Source organism: Salarias fasciatus, chromosome 4, assembly GCF_902148845.1.
Source record: "Salarias fasciatus chromosome 4, fSalaFa1.1, whole genome shotgun sequence".
In the NCBI taxonomy this organism is placed as follows: domain Eukaryota; kingdom Metazoa; phylum Chordata; class Actinopteri; order Blenniiformes; family Blenniidae; genus Salarias; species Salarias fasciatus.
The window spans coordinates 12,507,285-12,529,333 of NC_043748.1; the positions used below are offsets into that span (position 1 = coordinate 12,507,285).

At 41.3% G+C, this 22,049-nt stretch overlaps 1 protein-coding gene across 1 annotated transcript in view; it reads left to right on the forward strand.

The window, feature by feature from the left end:
- The window catches only part of mei1 (meiotic double-stranded break formation protein 1), a 68,632-nt gene that overhangs the window by 318 nt on the left and 46,265 nt on the right, over positions 1-22,049 (forward strand). Inside the window, exons 2-10 of the mRNA XM_030089257.1 lie at positions 301-424; positions 4,118-4,168; positions 5,930-6,003; positions 8,078-8,183; positions 14,017-14,226; positions 16,705-16,883; positions 18,789-18,903; positions 19,339-19,458; positions 20,780-20,879. Of these exons, the coding sequence (XP_029945117.1) occupies positions 301-424; positions 4,118-4,168; positions 5,930-6,003; positions 8,078-8,183; positions 14,017-14,226; positions 16,705-16,883; positions 18,789-18,903; positions 19,339-19,458; positions 20,780-20,879 (1,079 nt within the window). The remainder of the gene's footprint in view (positions 1-300; positions 425-4,117; positions 4,169-5,929; positions 6,004-8,077; positions 8,184-14,016; positions 14,227-16,704; positions 16,884-18,788; positions 18,904-19,338; positions 19,459-20,779; positions 20,880-22,049) is intronic.

Below are 22,049 nucleotides of genomic sequence, written 5' to 3' on the forward strand. Positions count from 1 at the left end.
CCTAAGCATGCAGACCTCCAAGCCTCATGTGACCTTCAGATGAGCTTGTGAGTCCCGAACAGTATGCAGAGAGCCTTATGGAGGGTTTCTCACCTTAGGGATGAATTACAGATGAGCAAATACTTTTGGGATTATAGTTTTTGTAGCTGTACCTATGTTAGATTGCATAATTTTCTACCTTAAATGGCAAGAGATTGACCAGAAAATGAGTTTAAAATTACATTATCCTATTAATTTCCCATGATGCACGGACCTTATTTACCCTGATAAATCTTTCTTCTCGCTCTGGTTTTGTAACAGTTGGTGAGGAAGTCTTTCGCCCTGTCTGGTGTCAGTGCGCTGCTGAAGTGTTCACCGGGGACCTTGAGAGAGCTGCTGCAACAGGACCAGAGCGTCTGTCGCTACTTTACAGCTTCACTGCTGGGTGAGAAATAGTAACACGTTAAGTATTGGATTAAAACTTGAAGGAAAAGGCTTGCAGGGGAGATTATGAGGTGCTGTAGGCACAAATAGTTTGAATGGATGGATAATTAGTCAGTAACATTTAAGTAATTTGAAGTGACAGCAGCATTAAACGGTGACGTTAGATGATAATTTGAGATTTATTTGATCTGTTCTACATTTTGAAATAAGTCAAATTACAATACACATTTATTCATACATAAAGAGTTAGTTTGAAAAAGTTCAATCTAATGAAAAAAGTACTTATTTCAGTATTTATGCAATAAAATGTCTTTTATTCAATTTGAATCTCATTGTATCGCAAACATTTTGGACTGCTGCTGCTCTCCAGTAAGAAATGTTTTACTTTAATGTGTCATAACTTATCAAGTGATTTGGCTGTGCATGTAATAATAGATATATTCTCACTTGCACCAGTTTAAAGGCATATTAGAGGATTCTCCGCCGATTTCGTACAACATGGCCGATTTGCCACTTTTGGAGCACTGCGCATGCGCGCCTCCCTCCGCATGAGGACGGTCAGGAGCGCGCACGTCAGCCGCATGTCAGTTTGTTTACATCCGCGCAGCTGGAGCATCGTCTTTCCACATAGGATTAAAACACATTTGTAATCATGTCGGACTCTTCCTTCAATCATACATAAGAATACGATCCGTAAAGTAGTGTCTTACGTGTTTATGCAACAGAAACACATTTGAATGGGATAATAAGCATGTTACCTCTCCAGCAGAAACTTCCCCTCGTCGTGATCAGTCCTAAACCCCTTTTGTGCTTTGAATGTCCGCCACCTCGTAAAGGAATCTCCGGGTAAAACACGCATTTTGCCTTTCTTTTCTATGGCCTTTCTTCTATCCTCTGCCATCTCAAACAATGTTCTTTTTTTGTGGCTAAGCGTCTTTGGAGGTTTTCGCTGGAGGAGCAAGCCGCTTCTGCAGGCTCCCGCTGCATGTCACTTCCTAAACAATGCTCTGCGCACGCGCGGCTCGAAACCAGAGCGCGCACAGAGGCGGCGACTCGACATGATATGTCATCACGCAAACGCGTTCCCACATTGATTGGCATAATGACTGCCCGATCACGATTTGGAATCATACAATTCTGATTGGTTTTAAGGATCCTCCAGTATGTCTTTAACTGAAAAACAGCACATCATCAAGTAAAATGTCACATTTTAGGCATCTATCAGGGCAGAGGTTAAAATACAACAGTGTTTTTGTCATTATGAGACGAGTTAACCAGAAGTGTTTTGCAATTCTATGCAATCTTGCATTTTATATGTGCAATATGTACACTAGTGTATGTATATTATGTAGAAAAAGCACAAATGTACAGCGTTAAAGTGAATGTATGACATTCAGAGCTGTGAAGTGTAGTATGATTTCTTGGCCTTTTAAAAGCACATCTGGGTCTTTTATTTGAAGGTGCTCCTGTAGTTGAGAAGGTGACCACCATTGCCGAGTATTTCACACAGCGAATTGAATCAATATTTATACTTGTGCCATCCTATCCTGTCACTGCTGACAGGATTTGCCATGCATACTTCTAATAAGCATGCCTCTGAGACCATTTATGATAACCTCAAAAAAGAAAACAAAACAGTCCTTAGAAAGCAGAGAAATGGAGCTTTGCGCCCACATCCTCATCATCATGGTGCCCACAGCACTTCCTCTGTGTGACTCTCAAATCATGAATGTGTCACTCGTTCAAACACACCTTATTGTTGAAAACTGCCAGATATCGAAAGTCAGTGCACATTTTTCATAATCCTGCAGTCATAACAATCTGAATAATAATAACATCAATCAAGTAGTAAAAGAGTTGAATGAATATGACTTTTTTCCACCTCTGCGAACTGATGCTTGATGTCTCAGACTTCACACCAGCTTAAATGTGATTGTGTAACTTTCCCTCCTCTCTGAACTAATCTCCTCCGCATCAATCCATTGTTGTGGCAGCTCTAAAGTAATATTACAGGGTTTTTTTTTTTCCCCCCCCCGCAAGGGTCAAACTGTACAAATGAAACAACTGATCTTATCACATTACCTGACTGGAACGACACAGAAGTGGTTATATACTTCAACACAACAAAGCTTTTCATAAAAAGTGAGACGATCCACTGAGACGTTCGAATTGACCTGCACTCCGCTTTTCACTGTTCTTTCATGTTATTATCATTATCAGGAGACGTGCCGGCTGTCTGTGGCGAGATTAAATCAGAACATTGATTTGCTGATAAACTGAGCAGATATTAGGGCCTTTCCTACCGGGTATTGCGGTTTGTCTGAACTATATATCTGATGTTCATTTCTCGTGACAGCTGCATTTAATGTGAGGTGAAACAAGGCTTCTTTTTATGGCTGTGTTATCTAACTGAGCTCCCAAAAAAAATCATTAACATGGGCTGCAGCAAGTGGGCAATTTTAGTTATGTCTGCCTAGATATTTCTTAAAATGGGGTAGGGATTTCAGTAGCAGATTTTATTTCTCTGCATGAAATATTTAATAAGGCACACCCAATTCTTGCATCCCTTAAAAAAAAAAAAAAAAACAAGATTGAAGAATCAGTCTAAAAAGTATAACTGAGGGAAACCTGATTTAACAACTCATAGGACAAGCTCACCGTCATTATGTCAGGGATGTAATTTCATACCCAGTTAGATAAACCCTTTATTGTAGAAATCAGAAAGGTCACGACATCAGATAATGAAATGATTCGTGACGATCGTTGAGTTTGGAGTTAATTAGTACAACTCTCGCCCTCGGTCTCAGCCGTATGCAAAGCTATCAGTGTAATGACAACCACCGTGTGCAGCCACTGACTCGAGATCATGTATTAATATATACAGAGACAAACTTAGAATTGAATTGTGGTTAATACTTAACTGGCCTGGCCTGCTCATAGAGTTACTGATGCTTCTATTGCAGGGCTTTGAAAAAGGCAGGTAAACAGTACTGACGAGTTACTTCATCAAATCTTAATGCTATAACATTGCTCCAATTATACCCCTGAGTGTCTTTATGATACAGCACCATCCGACGATATTACTGATACTCCATCTTCACTGGATTACTGTTAGGCAATGGCAACATAAAAATATCAGGCCTAAACCATTTGCACTTTTATCAAAGTAGTGCAATAAAAGGATCGGTAAGACCATTAAAGCTCTGGCCAATATTATAACATTTTAAAAAAGCTGTCATCATGTTTGTGAGATGGTCTGTTTAAACTGCATTTCACCATGTAGAAGACTGAGATCAGATGTAAAGTGTGCCTTTAAGTTTATTTAATCACACAAAGTCACACCAAGGAGCAGCTATGAATTAGCGAATAATCCTCAAAGACTGGCTTTTGAACTGTGGGAGGATCTGGAGATCCTCCATGAATGCACAGGGAGAACATGCAAAGTCTGCATGGAAAAGAACCCAAACTCACCCCAGACTCAAACCAGGGTCCCCTCGCTGTGAGTGCTGACCACTGCACCACTTTGCAACCCAAATGTAACGTCAGTTCAGTATTTCTCTTTCACCTTCAGTCGTAGCTTTTCCATGTATTTTAATAATCTTTATTCCTTTCTGTACCTCCTGAGACTTGTGTAGAATGCAAAGCAGCCTCAGAAGTATGCTTTTTGAATTTTGGTCTGTCATTTCTCTTTGAGGGATGCTTCAAACCGTGGAGGACCCGGCGACTCTGGAAAAGGTTGAACAAGGTGAAGAGATGCTTCCTCGTGGCTGGGATGATGTGGATTGCGTTTGTGTTGGCACTCACGCACCTCTCGCACCTCTCGCATAAACAAACACCGGATGTTGTTTTGAATGCAAAGATGCATCCTTCCAGCCTCTGCAGAGGCGAGAGCCCTTCTTTCATCCAGAGAACGCACGAGTGGAGGAGTCTAGCAAGTGTGCAGGTGCCTGTCATTAGTCCTCTTTCTAATGGTGAATTACAGCCAGGAGGATAATTATTGACTCCCAGAATGAAAAAAAACAAAATCTCACACATGCATATATGGAAATGCATGTTTTAAAAGTAATGGCGAAGATGAAGGGAGGACTTTTGTTTTCTGTAAAAAAAAAAAAAAATTACTTGTTTTCTCTTCACTAAATTTGTATTTGACGAGTTAATTTGGCATTAATTAAAATCTCGTTAATATGGAAAAGTGCAGTTTGTTGTGATCACAGTGAAAGGTTTGTAAAAAATACAAATTTCAATACAAAATTCAAAATATAGCTTTATTAGATTATTATTGCATGCTTGCATATGTCATATGTAAACCTATTAGATAATACGGATAGATATAGTTAATGGATAATTTCACTACATAGATTCTGGAGAGCAACTATGGATCAGTCAAATGAAATAACCCTAATATAGTTTCACTGAGAGCATCACATATCCTGTTGTGTCACAGCATTCATGTTTTCTATAAGTGGGTCCTTTACATGTGGATGTGCTTAGGAGTTTGAGTATTTATTTAGCGGCGAGGATCCGCTTAAATTTACTCTGAAAGAGGAAATGTTCTGTCCTCGGCGCCATCTGAAAGGATCCTTGAGGTATGAACGGCGAGATGTGATGCTGCAGCATCCTCGAAATGCAGAGCCTGCCCGAGCTTTAGAAAAACCCACTTTCAGTACAGGCATGTGAGCACACAAACAACGTTTAAGTCACTCTCACTGACACTTTTTGAGAATCTGTCTTTATGGTGATAGCCTTTACCGACACCCAGAATGACCTTGAAATGCCTTTAGAAGGGTTTGATGTGGTTCATTTCTCGGTGTTCTGTCGTGGTGACGACTTAAGATGTGGATTATCACTCAATGAGCCAAGAAGGCAGCTGAATGAATCCCAAATGCTACACTCAGAAAAGTCACAGTTTTAGCACTCAGACAGAATTTGGCTCACTGCAGCCTTTAAAAATGCAAAAATGTTTTTGGTAAGTGCAAATGACAGAATGATTTTATGGTCGCTGTCTTGAAATGCCTCAAGAAATGTTCCGTAATAGTTTCTGCAGTGTCTCGAATTTGACACTTTTCGCGCAGACAATGTGCGAAGAACACATTTTGAACCTCATTTGAACCTCATTTGATCCCCATAAGTACTCGTTAATGCGTGTGTGTGAGTGTGAGTGTGTGTGTGCGTGTACAAGGAGAAAAGAAAGCCAAGAGAATTTACATCAGCTGTATTGCAGCCAACTCCATGGCAGCTCCGGTTTTTTCGCTGAGCTGTCTCTCAGGTTCTTGCTGTACGGCGGTGGAAATAGATTTTAATGAACAATATAGACATATAACCACATTAATCATCTTCAAGTGAGAAAATAAACACAGATCAGTTGAAAATAAGACAGAAACAGTTCAAACTCATGCATTATTTGTTTTTTTTTTTTTTTCATGATTGCAGCAATTAGTGACTTTTAGTGAACACATTGAATTGTTTCAGTCTAATTTCTCCATATGTGTGTGTTTCTGCATGTCAGTGCTGGTTCAGCTGTTGGTGGAGCTCCAGAGCGAGCAGTCACTGCGCTTCATTTTGGACGACATTCACAAACAGGTACGATGAGTTGTTTGCAAACATCGAAGGGAAACATCCCAGCCGGCGCACGCATGCAGGCGCGGGGAACATACCCGACTCCTTAAAGATTTTAACAGCACTTGTGTAACCAACTTCCAATCCTCCCAGGGCTGTTTAGTAAACAGACGGTGTGCTTGTCTTTGTCTTGCTGCTGTTGTGTCACCTCGGGGGGAGACGGGTGTGGAGATGCCTCACTCCGCAGCCGGCGCTGCAGGTGGAAAATAGTAAAGCTGTGTATGGTGATGATGAGAGAAAGGTGGAACAGCAGGCAGACAAGTTCCATTTGTGTTCCGAGAATAGAGGCTGATTGGAACTTTGTGTTCAGAGTATGGATTTCTGATGCTGTTAAGGGGATGTTGACTGTTTATGTTTGACACTCCCGACAGAGAGACTCATCATCAACTCAGCATTACAAAACTGCAGTTTTTTTTCTCTACAGCTTTGATCTGCTATTTTTATTTGTAATCTTATTTTAATTGGTGTCTTGAATTAATTCACAGAATGTCACTGAGGCATGAGAGAACTGCAAAGACATGGAGCCTAAATTTACAAAACGTTACATAATATAATCAAGGACTATTTATATTTTAAGAGCACTGTGTTTCAGAATTGGTCAACAGTTGTTTGTTCATACAGTCAGTAAGATTTAGTTTGGTCTTAATAACAACAAAGCTGATTCTCTTTGAGTTAGAGTTGATTTTTATGTCTGTAACAACTTCAGGCCTGAAACCTTTTTTTGCTTCTGACTTCTCCATACATACGGTGGACGTCTGTTCTTCTTAATCTTGTTGATGCAATATTTTCTGAAGGCATTTGAGGAATTTCATCAAGTTTGCCTCAAACACTTTCTTCTTCAGATTGGACTTTAGTGGCCAAACATCATATTTCATTTTGAAACGGCAACATTTCAAGAAAGTTTTGAGTGTTCACGCTGCAGATGTTGATGAATCTTTAAGATTTCACTGGTTTGAAATCACCGGGATCTTTTGCTTGAAAGGGAAAGGGGATGAAAAGATTATACCCTTTCACTAGAAGACAGCATTCATGCGCTTTGTTTCATCTATATAGTAAAAAAAAAAAAAATCATAACAGAATCATTTTTGAACCTGTGCTCTTTCTTACTCCAAGAAAAGCTGATTTGCACCAGTTGATGATACGTAATGAGTTTGATTTAGTGCAGTTTTCTTTCTCTTTTCCTGACACAACAGGTGAAGGGATCGACTCGGTGAAACATCTGCTTTAGATGAATTCAGAGAATCTGGTTATAAGCTTGCTTCCCAGTGATTGAAACCTCTGCCCCTCAAAACTCGAATAAAGTGCCCGTAGAATATGGCATGAATGCATTCCTGTATTTTTAATCCGTCTGAAATAAATGTTCTTCAAATGTATTTCTGATTTTTCTTTTCCATGCTATAATGATGCGATTGGTTTTTTTTCAAAAGGTCAGAGTCACCGCGACTGAACGTGTGTCTGACTGTCTGTAATTACTTTTCCTGAAAGCCTTCAGCACATCACTGATTTTGAAAAGTTAGCCAGTTCTAAGCTCACTGGTTGGAGGAAGAATACAGTTGCAAGGCTTCAAATATAAAGGCCGCCTCGCTTTGAAACCCTTTTGTTCCATCCCTGAACAGTCTACGGTACTTATGAATCTGTGTGGTCTCTGATATTTGTTAGAGCTTCACCCATCGGCACAGTTATGCAACCTCTACCTGTAGTTGCAAGTGGAAATGAGAAAAAATAGCTTGGAGCATCTGGGGTTTAATGCAGCTTTGTAGTAGCCTTTCATCAGTGTGTTTTGAATGTAGAATTTACATCTCGTGGTAGTGATATTTTTCATGTTTGCTGTACAGCTTTATTTGTTTGAAATACTGAAGACTTTTAGATACAAGAAAACAAAATACAAATGTTTACCGCGGTGTGACTTTTAAATGTGTTCTATCATCACTACTGACAGTGTTATAGGAATCCTTCGGAGCTTCCCTTTCCCTCTTCATCCACATTCGTAATGCATATCGTTTGATCTTCGTCTTCATTTTGTGCGTTCCCTCTCTAGCTGGCTGACCAGTTCACCTCGAAGCGCTTCCTTCCTACGTTCAACTTCTTGGGAGGCCTTGTGAAGACGGTCCCTCATGTGGCCAACATCCTTGTTACCCATTATGGTAAGAAGACACTTCATCAAGTTCAGGCATAGTTCAGCACATGGAAATAGGAGTGTGTTTATTTCCCAGGCTCTCCAAATCATTTATCTTCAGCCAGAATGATATAACTGGATGACTGAGAGAGATTGTTGTTTTGGTGGTTCGTTCGCTGGACAGCTCCGTGTTTGATAAGTTTTTCCATTAACCATCCATCTCTCTGGTATCACATCTCATTTTGTGCCTACAGGCCTTCAGTGCTCCATCTTATCACTCTGTGATAATACAAGCAATTAATTCACCCTCATTTGTTCTCTCCCATTGCGGCATGATGTTGGCATTAGGTTTGATCACCTGCCATCGTACACAAAGTGTTATTAGAATTATTTCACGTGAACTTCCAATATAACATTCTTTATACAGGATCTTAGCGAGAGAGGCTCTAAATCGGCAGCCAATTTCTGAAACTTTCCACTTGCGTGTATGCTTTTTTTCCCTGGGTTTCTGCTTTCTTCTCTTTGCACAGTGATGGGACTATCAGCCTGTCAGGGGTGCACCTCGCCGTCACCTATTGTCAGTTCGCGACAGCTCCCATGATCCTGAGTTAATAAAAGCGGACAGAAAATGAACGGAGGTGCAGAGCTCTGCTTGCTTTAGAAGCAGATCTGCTCACATGATTAAAGTGCTCATCAAGACTTAAGGCAAAATGTACACAACTCCAGAAGAACTTAATATCACTAAATTGTTAATATTTGTAAGTCTTTTGAGTTAAGGGACAAGACAAAATAAGTTTGAACTTCCTCCTCCTCCTTTTCTGACATATGAAAGTATGGAGAGATCAAAGCTTTTTTGTTTAGTTTTAGGACTTTTTTTGACGGCTTTTTTTTTTCTTTTGTCTATAGTGCTTCAGCTGTTCAGAATAAAAACAAACGGATGGATGCATGAATGGTATCCACTGAAAGCCTCGACTTTGAAAAACGAGAGTCCGTGTTTGTGTTATCCTTGCTTTGCCATCAGACAGGGGATAAATACTCACTGTACTTGTAAAAGTCAGGACTCCATAAATTCCGCCTTATTATTTTTCGCAGCACCAGGACAGTACTAAAGGTGTGATTTACTGATCTATTTGACTGATTTATTCTCATTGACTGAGCTTGTCCTTGAACTGCAGCCACATTTCTCCTACACAAATCTATGAGAAAGAATGAGTTTATATTTATTGCTCCAAAAATGTGAGATCACAGATGTGCCTCGAGGGGTTTTTGCACAACTGCAAAAACTGCATCGGATGATGACCTCTGACCTCGAGGTCGAGTGCTTACATAAGTCTTTCATGAGGGTGTGAGTGTTCATAAAAGTCGTGTCAAAAAGAGAGGATCATATCACGTTTTCGATTTCTTTATTTCTTGTGCATCTTTAGAAATTGCCTGGAAAATTAATTTGATAGAAGGACACTTCCTCTCAAAAGCAAGAAATAATAGGGTTCATAAGAGTACAAGGAAGATAAAGAAGAATATTTAATTTGTAGCTATTCCACAGCGCCCTCAAGGGTTCTCACAGTCCAATCAAAACACCTGATGTTGACCTTTTCAAATGACATTTTCTATTGAATCCCAGCAATATTTGTGCTGTGGCCACTTTTGAAATGGTCTCTCGCATGTTGCACGCCGTTCCACTCCTTCTCCCTTAACAAAAAAAAAAAAGGGAAAAAGTCACAAAATAGTAGCTTTCATATCCTTTCCCCCTGAACTTTCCCCATCCAATCTCTGTCGCTATTATGACCTTTTCAAATGTGCTGGAGCTGCATCGAGATAAGCATACTTAAAATTCTATCTGCATAGACGATCCCTCCGCCGCGCCTGCTGAAACGAAGGGGGGGAAAGAGAAATAAGAAGTTACAAATACATGTTTATCCAACCTTTTCCCAGAAAGCTCCGCTTATATATGGATTCGTTTACATCCCGCTACAATTCAGCAGGCAGGCAGAACAATAATGCACCTCGTCTCCTCTCACACACAAACACGCAGGGGCTGATTTAATCTGGGCGAGAACCACCTGTGTGATGGCTGTCGGCTCACCGGACCGTTTCCGCGCTCCGTTTAATGGGCACTGTTAATCAGATGCGAGCCTGTGTGTGATGTGTTTGTGTCACGCCCGACTGCTTGTCTTAACAGAGCCTCGCGCCAAATGAGCGCAGTCATTTTACGATGCCGCGTGCGTGTGTGTGTGTGTGTGTGTGTCCAACCCCCATGTGTTTTCAAGGGGTTTACAGGCTCCCGCGATCGGCCGCAGGTAGCGGCGGGTACTCGCGGTGCTGATGCTAAGATGCGGGCCGCCACTATTGACGGTGTGCGCCTGTCTGCGGCCTGTCACTCAACAGGTCTCCGTGGAGCTGTTTGGACTAACGACAGCAGCGCGGCACCGGCAACACGAGCCCAGAACACCCATCTCCGCTCTTTCTCCGACTCGCTCCATACCTCCCGCTTTCTGTTTAACCCCTCAGTCATCGCTCACTCCTTCACTTTTCTCTGCCTGCATCATTTTGTTTTATTTATTTTTTTTTTTCCTCCTACCGCTCTCAGTTGTACTCCCTGGAGCCCTCTCTGAAGAGTGGATACAGAGAAAATGAGGGAGCAGGGAGGGAAGATGAACCTTTAATGAGTCAGGGGAAGAGGAGGGCAGACAGAAGATAATAATAAGGAGGAGGATCAGGGAGAGAAAGGACAATAGTGCAAGTTAGAGCATTTTTCTCAGATTCCAACAATGATTAAACACATCTCTACAGTTCAAATGCACATTAATGCTACATTTCAGGCTTATTTGAAGAATAAAAAGACATGGACACAAAGCGTGAAGAAGAACATTTCCAGTTCGAAGGGTGTGTGAATTTGTGTGACCCGAACAAATACATTTCATACTTGTGGAAACAGCGAGCTGAAAGGTTTATTTACGCAGGGTGAGGCGACAAGTGCAAAACAATAGAGATGTGCTGTAAAAAAAAAAAAAAAGAAAGCAGATCACAGGAATGGAGTGGTGGCTCAGAGAACGCGGCGTCACAGTGGGGCAGCAAAACAGTAGCCGAGGCAAATAGATGAACCTCCCTGCGTCTCCAAAAGCAACAGAAAATGACTTAATTTTCTTTTCTTTTTTTTTGTTCCGCTTTGATGTGCCTACCTCCGTCTTTGTGCGTACGTGGTGTAAAGAGATGTTGTTGAACAACGGCAAGGCTTTTGTTTTCCGTCTATTCTGTAAAGGATTTTCCTCCCCCCTCCTGCTTCCCCTTTTATTTTCCCCTCTGTTTTCTCTCTTCATGCTTGGTTCTCGTCTCGGTCGCCTCATATATTTTGGTTTAATCAAACATGTCTGAGAGCCTCCCCTGCCTCACATGGGTTTTGATCTGCTTCACAGAGCAGCTGGGCTTGGGCTCGGCTCTGTCATCTTTTTCCTCTCCCTTACACATGCTGAGCCTGTGTTCCTCCGTCTCCTTTCTCGTCCAGCGCTGCCGAGCACTTTAACGCTGTTTATTCCTCAAAATCACTACTTGATAAATATTTGCTTCTCTTTTTCCTCTCTTCATACACATGCCTACATCTGGGCCTGACCTTCCATCCTGTTTCTCAGCCTGTTCCTTGTTTTTTTTTTTTGGAATACTCTCACTTTACAGTTTGATTTGAAGTACTTTTCTGTTTTTTGTTGTTTTTTTTTATCAGTCATTTATTTTTTTTACAGAGAGAAAAAACTCTGATCCTGTTATTTGTAGGATTTGCGTTGATGTTTTCAGGATCAAATCTGCATTCACGTGCTTATTTCCTGACTTACTACAAGCTTCAAAGTGCATTCGGCAAACTATTAATCACTTATAATTTAATCAGAATACCGTCTTTGTCTGGCTGCAAATAGATGATTACAAATCTCTTAATTTGCCTCAGTCGCACCCAGCTTCTTCAACAACACAAGTGGAATCAATTTTTATCCATATACAGTTCCAGATAGTGCTAATTTGTGTGCCGTTGGGAAATCTAATGGTTAGAAGAAGAGAGAGTCTGCATGTGTCTCTTAATTTACCCACGTTATCCAACCTGGGGCTGCTGGAGCCAGTCCCAGCTGACTCTGGGCGAAGGCAGAGTAGTCACCGGAATAATGGCAAGCGCCTCGTAAACACAGAGGTGTACAATCAGCACAGACACCAGTTAGTCTCAGAACGATGATGCACGGGTAGAACATGTAAACTTCACACAGAAATCCCCTTCCAAGCCCAGATGTTGGCCGGGAATGTTTTTGCTGTGAGGCAAGAGTGCTATCCACTCCACCTCCATGTGGGTTCAAAGGGTTTTTTTTTTTTTTTCAATGTTTTCCTTTCTCTCTTTTTCTTTTCCCTCAGTCCCTGTGAGTATCTGAGCTTCATTCTTTTTCCTCTCACTTGCTTACACTCTCACCTTCAGGCTTTGTATCACCTCCTTTTCTCAGCCATTCCTGCTTCTGCCTCTATCGTTCTGCTATTTTCTTTCACATTATCCCTCTCTCCACAAGCGTTTGTCTGTCTTCCCTGTTGTTCCTCCTTCTTGTGAATTTGGAAAATTGTTCTTTCTTTCTTTCTTTTTTTTTTTTTTTAACAGACGTGCTTATATCGTGTGTAGCTCCTGTCTGCAGTGCCCAGAGAAAAGACTCTAATTCTCCTCTCATGTGTTATTGGATGAGAGACAGCAGTGAGGCAACATCCCGTAAATGCCATTGTGCCTGAGTGAGTTTAGTAAGTGACTAACTGAGTAATCAGCGGAGACGATCTTGTGCTCAGCGTGAAGTGCGAAACAAGCGTCTTTGCTGGTTGTATATTGACACAGTTGTAATTTCGCTGTCTGGCGCGCACACTGCTCAAATGGTCACGTTACATACGCACAACTGTGCACCATTGATTGATCTTAAAATGCGGCATGTTCAGGAACTTTCAGTGGTGCTTTATGATCTATTTGAAAGCAATTTCACTCTGTGTGAAAAGTCAACTGAAATAACTGCAGTGTACACGTGGACTCGTGGCTCACGTCTTGAGTGCATTTTGCAATTTAAACTCACTTTTTTAGCATTTTTCTCAGAATTAGACTTCATAGTGATGAGTGGCTTTTTTTATTGAAACTAACAAAATTGCGTTAACAACACAAACCATGATGGTGGTTTTACAACGGGAACCAATATCTATCAAGCTGGCCAAGCTCACCACATGCTATTTTAATAATATTTTCATCTAAGAACACTCTCCCTCTCTACATGGATGTTTTTTTATATATATATATCTTGTCACCATTTTCTCAGCGCCTGCAGTTTGCAGGTTTGAAATTAAGAGTCCAGACATATCCTCAGGTTTGACCTATTCCTGTTTAATCTCACTCTCTCTTTCTCTCCCACCTGCTATTTTCCTCCAGTCTGTCCCCAATAGCCAGCCTGCAATCCTTTCATCTTCACAGCGCCTTTACCTCCAGTGATTGGCTGTCTTAGCCCGGGTTGAAACTGGGTTTTCTCTTTGCTCCCAACGGCTTGCTCGTCGTCTGGGTTGTCATCTCTCTGTCGTTGTTGTTGCCTGTTTAGCTGCACTTCTCTCACAACATTACCTTTATGCCTCCTCTGGGTATCTTTTTACTGTTGTAATGTTCTGTCACCCCCTTACACAAAAACACACACAGACAAAAGGATTTTTTTTTTAAGACATGATGGAATAAAAAACACTGTATTTGATGCATTTATATAAGCAGTGTTTTTTGTTGCACAGTCTCAGGTTTCCCCACAGGATCATGTTGTAGGTATGTTCTCTCTTTTTTTTTTTTTATGTTTCTACCCACCTGTTGTTCTTTCACTTCCCAACAGTCCCCTTTCTGGACCAGCTGTGCTCAGCCTTGCTTTACCCAGATGAGGCTCTCAGGACTTCAGTCCTAAACGTGTGGATCCAGCTGTTTGGGACCCCTGGGGGCTCAGCAGTCCAGTCTTTGCCCAGCGCCATCCGGGACAGCGTGTGTGTGCTGCTGCTGCATACTTTAGCCAACGCCAGCTCTCCGCAGCTCATCGGGAATTGTCTCGGTGAGAAATATTCAGTATTTTGAACAACACTGCAATGCAAACGGTGAGTTTTGATCGTGATGTCCACTATTCACATTCAGTAAATTCTGAATGGATAACTTGAGTATTTACAGGAGAATCTAAAAAAGTATTAATTCTTTAATTCAAGTATATGTTTGTGTGTATTTGAGTTTCAAGTATTCATTTGTTTCATCAACTTACCAGCAGCCTGGATAAAATATATATTTATTTATAGCTTTGTATAGATTTATTAAACACAAATTAGATTGATGTTTCACTGGAGTCGGGGCATCTCGATGAGGTTTTCATGTTTGGTGTGTTTTGCTGAACTAACAACGACAGTAAAAGTCAGTCTTGAAATGAAGGATGTTATTAAAACACAACAAACAACCAGTTCTCTGGTGAATTTGTTTCCAAAATATAAAACCAAATCTCTCTCTCAGGTATCTGAAAGATAATAAGACAATAATAAAGACTGAGTAGCAATTTTATCATCGTTTATCAGCTTTTCTCAGAAAAATTATAAATTCAAGAAATTTTCATTGCTCTTGTCAGGAAAATTAATGACGAAAACCGGGTTGTTTTCCTTCCCAAATGACCAAATAATCTTCTAAGAGTGAGACGAGATGAGAGAGGAGGGATTATGCAGAGAAGAAATAAGTGTTGACATCTCGTCTGTGTTTGAGTCATAAAAACAATCAGCTCGCCAGCGTGTGCTTCAGCGATAACCAGAGTAGAGGTTTACTCCGTGTGCAGGGAGGTTATTGAAAGTGTAAAAGAGGCCTCGTTTTATAGGAAAAGAAGACACTTTCATGTCAGTGTTAGACAAGAAATGTTATGCACAGTTAGCTTTCAGAGTTTTTTTTTAACAGTCAATAAAGTGAAGCTGCTGCTGTTGGGATTTTAATGTCAGTTGGCATTTACTCTCAACCCCCAGTGAGAACAGCTGTGCGGTCTCTGGTCCACCATTGTGTAAAGAAAGTTTACTTCACACTTAAAATTGCTACTTTGCTCTTTACTGCTTACTCCCAGAAAGCTTTATTGAGAAGAGTAAATCCCAGATGTGCACCGTCACTCCTTGGCACAGAGCCGAGATGGGAAAAAAAAAATAAAAAAAAAATGAAACCCCGACTTTTAAGTCTTGCCCTTTTTTGGTTGGTTGCCTGTCGCTTATAAATCAGCCGGGCACAGCAACCTGGAGAATTTGTCATGCATCCTCTCAGGACGCCGTGGCATTAACCTCAGTGGCAACAAAGCCACGCTGTCGGGATTCAGAAACGCCAAAAAGCACTTCTTCCTCTTGCTCTGGAGATGGTGAGATTGTTTATATGTGATAACTAAGATAAACGATTCAGTAGATTCAACGATAGAATAACTTTGGTTTCGTAGTCATCTCAGATTAAATCAAAAACAATGTAGCTCACATGGAATGAAATCAGGTGCTTAAAAAATGTCTAGTTATGCAAAGCCATATGTCCCCAACCTTTTTTCCATTCAAAGGTATCATTTCTGGAGCCGCTCAAAAGAAATGAGAAAAGAGGAAGTAAGAAAAAGCTTATGTTCATGTTTGAATCAAACTCTCTGAGTGTGTTTGTTTTTCAACAAAACAAAAAAACACAGGAAGCTTTTTAAAAGCTAAAGAGGAGCTGAAAAGCCGCATGTGGCTCAGAAGCAGTGGGTTGCAGACCCCTGGCGTCCGTCCTTCACAGGCTATTGCAAAAACCTTCTTTTCTTGGGTTCTTGTGGAAATGATAAGTACGAAACAAAAATCATGTCTTATACACCAGAACAACTCGCTTTTTTTTTTTTTTTTTTGACAGATGCGACTCAGGTGCAGCATTTAATCCAGAGAATACGGATTGGCTTCAGGACAGAAATCATAATCCATGTTATTAATAGAAAACTCCAGCGTTTTCATTTGTTTTGTGTGTATTGTTGAAGTCAGAATTGTAACTAAAAGGAGAAGTAGGCACAGGTGTGGCTGAGGAAAACAGTCGAGCCAAGAGAGGAAGCCCAGCTTTTATATCCTGTGGAGCATGGAGCCTTATTCCTCTCAGGATGGAATAATCAGCCACCAAGGAGATGTAGAGGTCACAGGATGAAGCAGATACAGTCAGGAGCTCTCATATTTTTCTTCATAGACCTAATTCAGTTTATTTTATTAAAAAGTCATAATTTGTGCAATTTGCTTACGTGCTCTTTGGTTAAGATGCTCTGATGAATAGACTTTGGACGAAGTCTCACATTTCCTTCAAAATAATCCTGACAATGATTGGAAAACAGATGATGAACTGTTTAGCTGTAGAAGTCACAACTAAACTGATTAGTCTTTCTGCATTTGTCATTCGAGAATCAAATCTCAAAGTTTGCTTCATACAGACTTGAGGGATTTTTTTATATCCAGTATTTTTTCATTGTGAAGAATTTTAGGACTGTGTCACATGCAGCTGTTTTTACTTCCTATCTTTCATCTCTTAGGCCTGCTGTGGCAGCTTCTGCAGCTGAGCGAGGCGGTGTCAGTTCTGATGAACTGCTCCGGCAGTCCGATCATGTGCGATGAGAACCAGGACGTCAGCACCAACAACAGCCAGATCCTCGGCCAGAACCAAGAGCAACAGCGCGGCGACCACTGCCCGCTGCCCCTCGTCCTGAAAAAGGTCTCTGTCCAAACATCCTGCCCCCACCATCAAAACCTGCATTCTGGCACTCACGATAACCATAACAAGAAGTTCTAATCTGGGATTAATGTCTCTTTGAGTGAGGATTTGAGGGGTTTTACCCCGGACAAATATTTGCGTTTCGTGTCTGGGAAATCAATGCGCAGATTAAATCTCGTTTGATTTTCTCAGTGATGGCTCACGTTACCGAGCGGCTTATGACGTGAGCAGGTTTTCGTGCATCATTGGTGTTTGATGTGCTGCTGCGAAATGAAACTCGTCTCTTCCACAACCTAATTCTGACCAATTTCTCTCTGAAAGTATAACAATTCTACTGCCATAATACATCAACGGTTTTTAATCACATATAATGCTGAACTCACCCGGAGCAATCAAACAGGCTTGCTATTAAACAGGGTTGATATTAAGGACTTTGTTCTGTACAAACATGACATGACAGTAAAGCTTTTTGCCACGCTGAGAATGACCTGAAGAGGTGGTCGACAGTCCATCTCGGCAGCAGCCTGAATGCGGTGTGCAGTGGACTGCAGACCAATTACCCCACACATGCCACAAGTTTGAGCCGAGAAGGCTTCCGTACTCTAACGAGGACTGCAGATAACTTCATAGACATAAGAATATTGATGTTTAGGAAATACCAGATGTAGAGGGGCTTTAATCATTCTGTAACTATCTGCATCTCGGCAAAAAAAAAGTCTCTTTGCCCTATTTTACTGCTGAGCCTCACGGCACCCTGGATTGATTCTGCCCACTTTTTCCTCAAATTGAGTAGCTGCACATGCACTCCAGTTTCACGGGTCTCATTCAGCACCGGATAGGAAAGAGGCCATTGTGAACAATTCATGAATAAAGAAAGAGGCAAGTTCATGTCATTTTGTCAACTTAACATTTTATTGTTCCTCTGGTGTACCTGAAAAAATGTTTGTACAAGCTGAAACATTTAATGCAGTTATTCATCTTCTTATAGCTTCAGGGATCAGTTCTGGACTGCTTCTGCAAGACAGACGAACAGATGAAATCAGGATACAGCAGTCTCCTTGGACCATGGTGTTTGCACATGGAATAATGAGAGTGTGCGGTGAGAACAGGGAGCCGAGGTTTGCTTTATAAAGAAAAGGAGTTCAGGTGAACATGAGTGGAAGAGGCTGAAACAGTGAAAATGCAGGGAGTGGATGCAGCAGAGAGATAGAAAGGTAACGTGGAGTTGGCAGAGTTGAGGATACGGACGTTTCCACTGGGAGTGAGCAGAATGGACAGGGTTAAGAAAGAGTGCATTGGACTGACAGCGCTGCTGGACAGTATTGCTTCGTGGAGATGGAGAAAGGCCTGTGAGGGGCTTCATGGGTGCAGCCAGGAAAGACAAGCAAGCTGCTGGTGTGATAAAAGAAGGTGAAGGACACAGGGTATTTGTAACAGACTTCCTTTGCCTGGGAAATGCAGGAAGAAGAAGAAGAAGAAATGTAGCTTATTAATACAAACATTTTGGCCTGTATTATGTCAAGACAATCTCACTAATAATGCACTATCTCTCAAAGCAAGTGAATCTTTAGTGTTGCATGATTTGTAACTGTATTGAACAGTACAGTGTCATCATAGCTGTGTTTTATGGTCTTATTAAAAGGGTGAAACTACCCTGAGAAAAATCCTGTATGTTTTCCCCGTAGGGACCAGTTTTTATAGAATGCATATAAAGTGATTTGACAGCAGTCATAAAGCAGAGACTCAAAAGTGTCTCGAAGACGAGAGCCAGACAGCAAGTGCTGAAGAAACTACCTCTATGTATCTCGGTCTGTGAACAGTGTGGAAAGCCTGCGCGTTATTTGCATGCCGCTCGTCTTCCCCTGAAAGGAGGATCTCATGAATCCTGTTGGACGTGTCTTCCAGTTGCTGCTGAGTGGCGATGAGATATTGCAGGTGACCAGCGCAAAGTGTATTGCGTCAGTTCTGGCTCACTCTCCCAGTCAGTACAGCGCTCCCTTCATCAAGGCCGACATCCCCGGTAAAACACACACACACACACACACACACACACACACACACACACACACACACACACACACACACACACACACACACACTCCAGCATGCAGAGCCTATTCGAGTCATTTCAATGTTTTTATTTGATTTCTACAAATAGCTTTCCCTGCTTCCTTGCGTGTTTCCATTTGAGTCTTCCTACCTGTTGGAATGCTTTTTTTCTGTTTGTGTATCTCTCCTGCTGCTTGCTGGAGGCTGGTTGTTTTTCCTATTCCTTTCTATCAATTACCCGTTAAGATAACCATGATCATTCAATTTTTTTTTTCTCTCATCTCCCAGAATTGAATAAATGGGTGATAGGGCTGTGTAACAACAGTACTGTATGCGACACTCTGAAGATCCTTCACTTAGCCCTAAATGTTCAACCCTTTTTGGTTGTTTTCTGCATTTCTCCCAGAGTTCCTGTTTGACCGTCTGGCCTGCAGCAGCAGTGACGTGCTGCTCTGGTCCGTCTATACCTGTTTGTTGTTGATGACCGAGGACCCGCTCTTCTTTTCCCAGTGTCACTCTGTCTATGGTGAGAACGCAGCCTTCTCATAAGAGCACAGCACTTCAGATTTTTTAACTAAAAATGTTGGACAAAGCTGTGTTGCATAAAGCAGTTTGTTGTTTTTGATGGATGTTGACTTGAACCCCTGAATGATGCACCCACTGAAATGGTTAAATGCAGAGAACAAATCTCACTGCACTTTGTGTACACTTGACAAGCAAAGGGTTCCTTCCTTTTTCCCCTCTCTCATTTTGACTAATAAGGCTTAAGTGAACCAGAAAAAAAAAACCTTAAAGTCAAGCTGTGTTTACAATTCTTATCAGTATCACATCAAATGTTTTTCTCAAAGATATATAACATAAAATACGTTATTCTGCTTTCATAAAACGGAGGAAAAAAAGGAATATTTTCTTTGGTGTTTGTCTGCATTTTTCCTGCTCCAAGCATCAACCCTCATCCCCTCAGTAAAGAAAATATTCAAAAAATAACTTTAAGCTCAACTCACTTGTTTGTATCAGGATCATTTTTTAAAAAATGTAATAGATCAGTGTTATGTTGTCTGGGTCAGGCATCCCCATGACCCCCAGACTCCTGCTGCTTGTGCTCCTCCTCCAAAAGCTCTCTGGCTCCCCCTAGGGGCGGCCCACCTCACAGTTTAAGAACCACTCAGATAAAGCATTATTGCAACGCTGTGAATTTAGACTTGACACATGTTTAAAGAAAATATGACGGAATGGCCAAAAATTTGGTGAAATACGTGCAAAACCAAGCATTAAAACTGTTTGTGCTGACCTGATGGAACAGTTTTCATTACACACACACACACACACACACACACACACACAGACACATTAAAACATTTTATGTTGTTGAGGCTTCACTGTTATTGCAGCACTTCTTCACTCCCCCAGAGAAACTGCTTGAAAAATACTTGCAGCGCAGAGATAATTTAGCGGAACACAGTTCTCCTGCTGTAACCGCTCCATGTGCTTTTAGGTTTGCTGCTCCGGGTCAGTACAAACAAGCGCTCATTACTGTAGATTTTGTGTATCAGTAAATTACAAAGATAAAACACAGCCGCTGTTTGTTTAACATTCGTGATTGAGAGAGTATGGACACGTGGGCGCAGCCTTTGTATCACATTTATGAGAGTGTGACTCATTTTAATGCAAGCACTTGCTGTGGCCAGTGCTGTGGTTAATATCAGATGTCACAACACTCACAGTTTTGGCACCAAGCAGGATTAAACAAATGTTTGTGTCAAGGGGAAGAGGGTCTGTCAGCCTGCTCCTGTTTAAAGTGTATGTGTGTGTGCATGTGCGTGTGTGTGTGTTCATACGTGTGCTAGGTATTGAGTGTTTGGTGCGAAGTCTCCAAGAGGCTCTGAAACTGACCAACCCAGATGTGGCCAGGCAAGGCTTGCAGCTCCTGACAACAATACTGGAAAGGTGAGTTCCTTCTGCAGCCTTTCTTATATGAAAATAAGACGACTGGAGACAGATGCAAACGTTACATTACATGTATGTACTCAGTAAATTACATAGATGGACAAAACGTGCAAATAATGTAAACATATTGGGTAATTAGTTGAAATATTAACCATATCAAGCATTACAGGAAGCTGCCGTTGTCTTCTTCACTTTTATTAAATTAGGAGTCCAACGTAACGTGTTTGCATAGTTGTCACACTTGATAACATGAAACAAAAATAGCTCTTATGCTGTTTGTCCTTGTCAAGGCTCCATCATTGAGATGTTCATTACAGTCACGCACTGCATTAGACGCAGGCATGAGTTATGAATAGGAACAACCGCAAATCGTCATTCAGAGTGGAGCCACAATGTTAAAATGCTTCTCTGCGCTAAAGCTCATTCAGAGTAGGCTCAGGCAGCATCGGGGGAAAACAGCCTCAGTTGAATCAGACTGTGATATTCTGTTGAGAAACCACAATGTGTTCTGCAGACTACAAAGGATCCTACCTCTGATCAGCACACACTTCAAAATCCAGCATTTGTGATGATATGGGGTTACATTGGTGTCTACGGTGTGAGCAGCTCACACATTTGAAAAAGGCAGTATCAACACACAACATTAAGCTGAAGTTTCATCTGCAGATAGCATCTCTTTCAGGTAATTCATGTCATATTTTATAAAGGCAATTCTGAACCACGAATACTGTATCGTGCACAGCATGGCTTTAAAGTTGAAGAGTGTGTGTGCTGAAGTGACCGGTTGCAATACACACTTTTCACCAGCAGAAGAATATCTGACAGAAGACTGTAAAACTGTGACAATTTTACGTTCCCACAACTTCGGCAAGTTTATTTCTGGCTAACCAGATTTTTACAGTCTGCTGTCAGAAAAAGTGATGATAGATAATCCATGCATGAAATGAGCTACAATTTTTCATGAAATCCCGCAATTTACATTGCCCAGCCTTTTTGGGAAAAGAGGTTGGAAAATGATATTGTCATGTTCAGATTTTAGTTCTAGACTTCACTGTATTTTGAGAAATCTTCTAATCATTTGCACACCCCATCTGTCACTTCACCTCACCCACACTTGCAACTGTACTGAGAATGTTTGTTCTTCTGCATGTTTGTTCATAAACTGAGCGT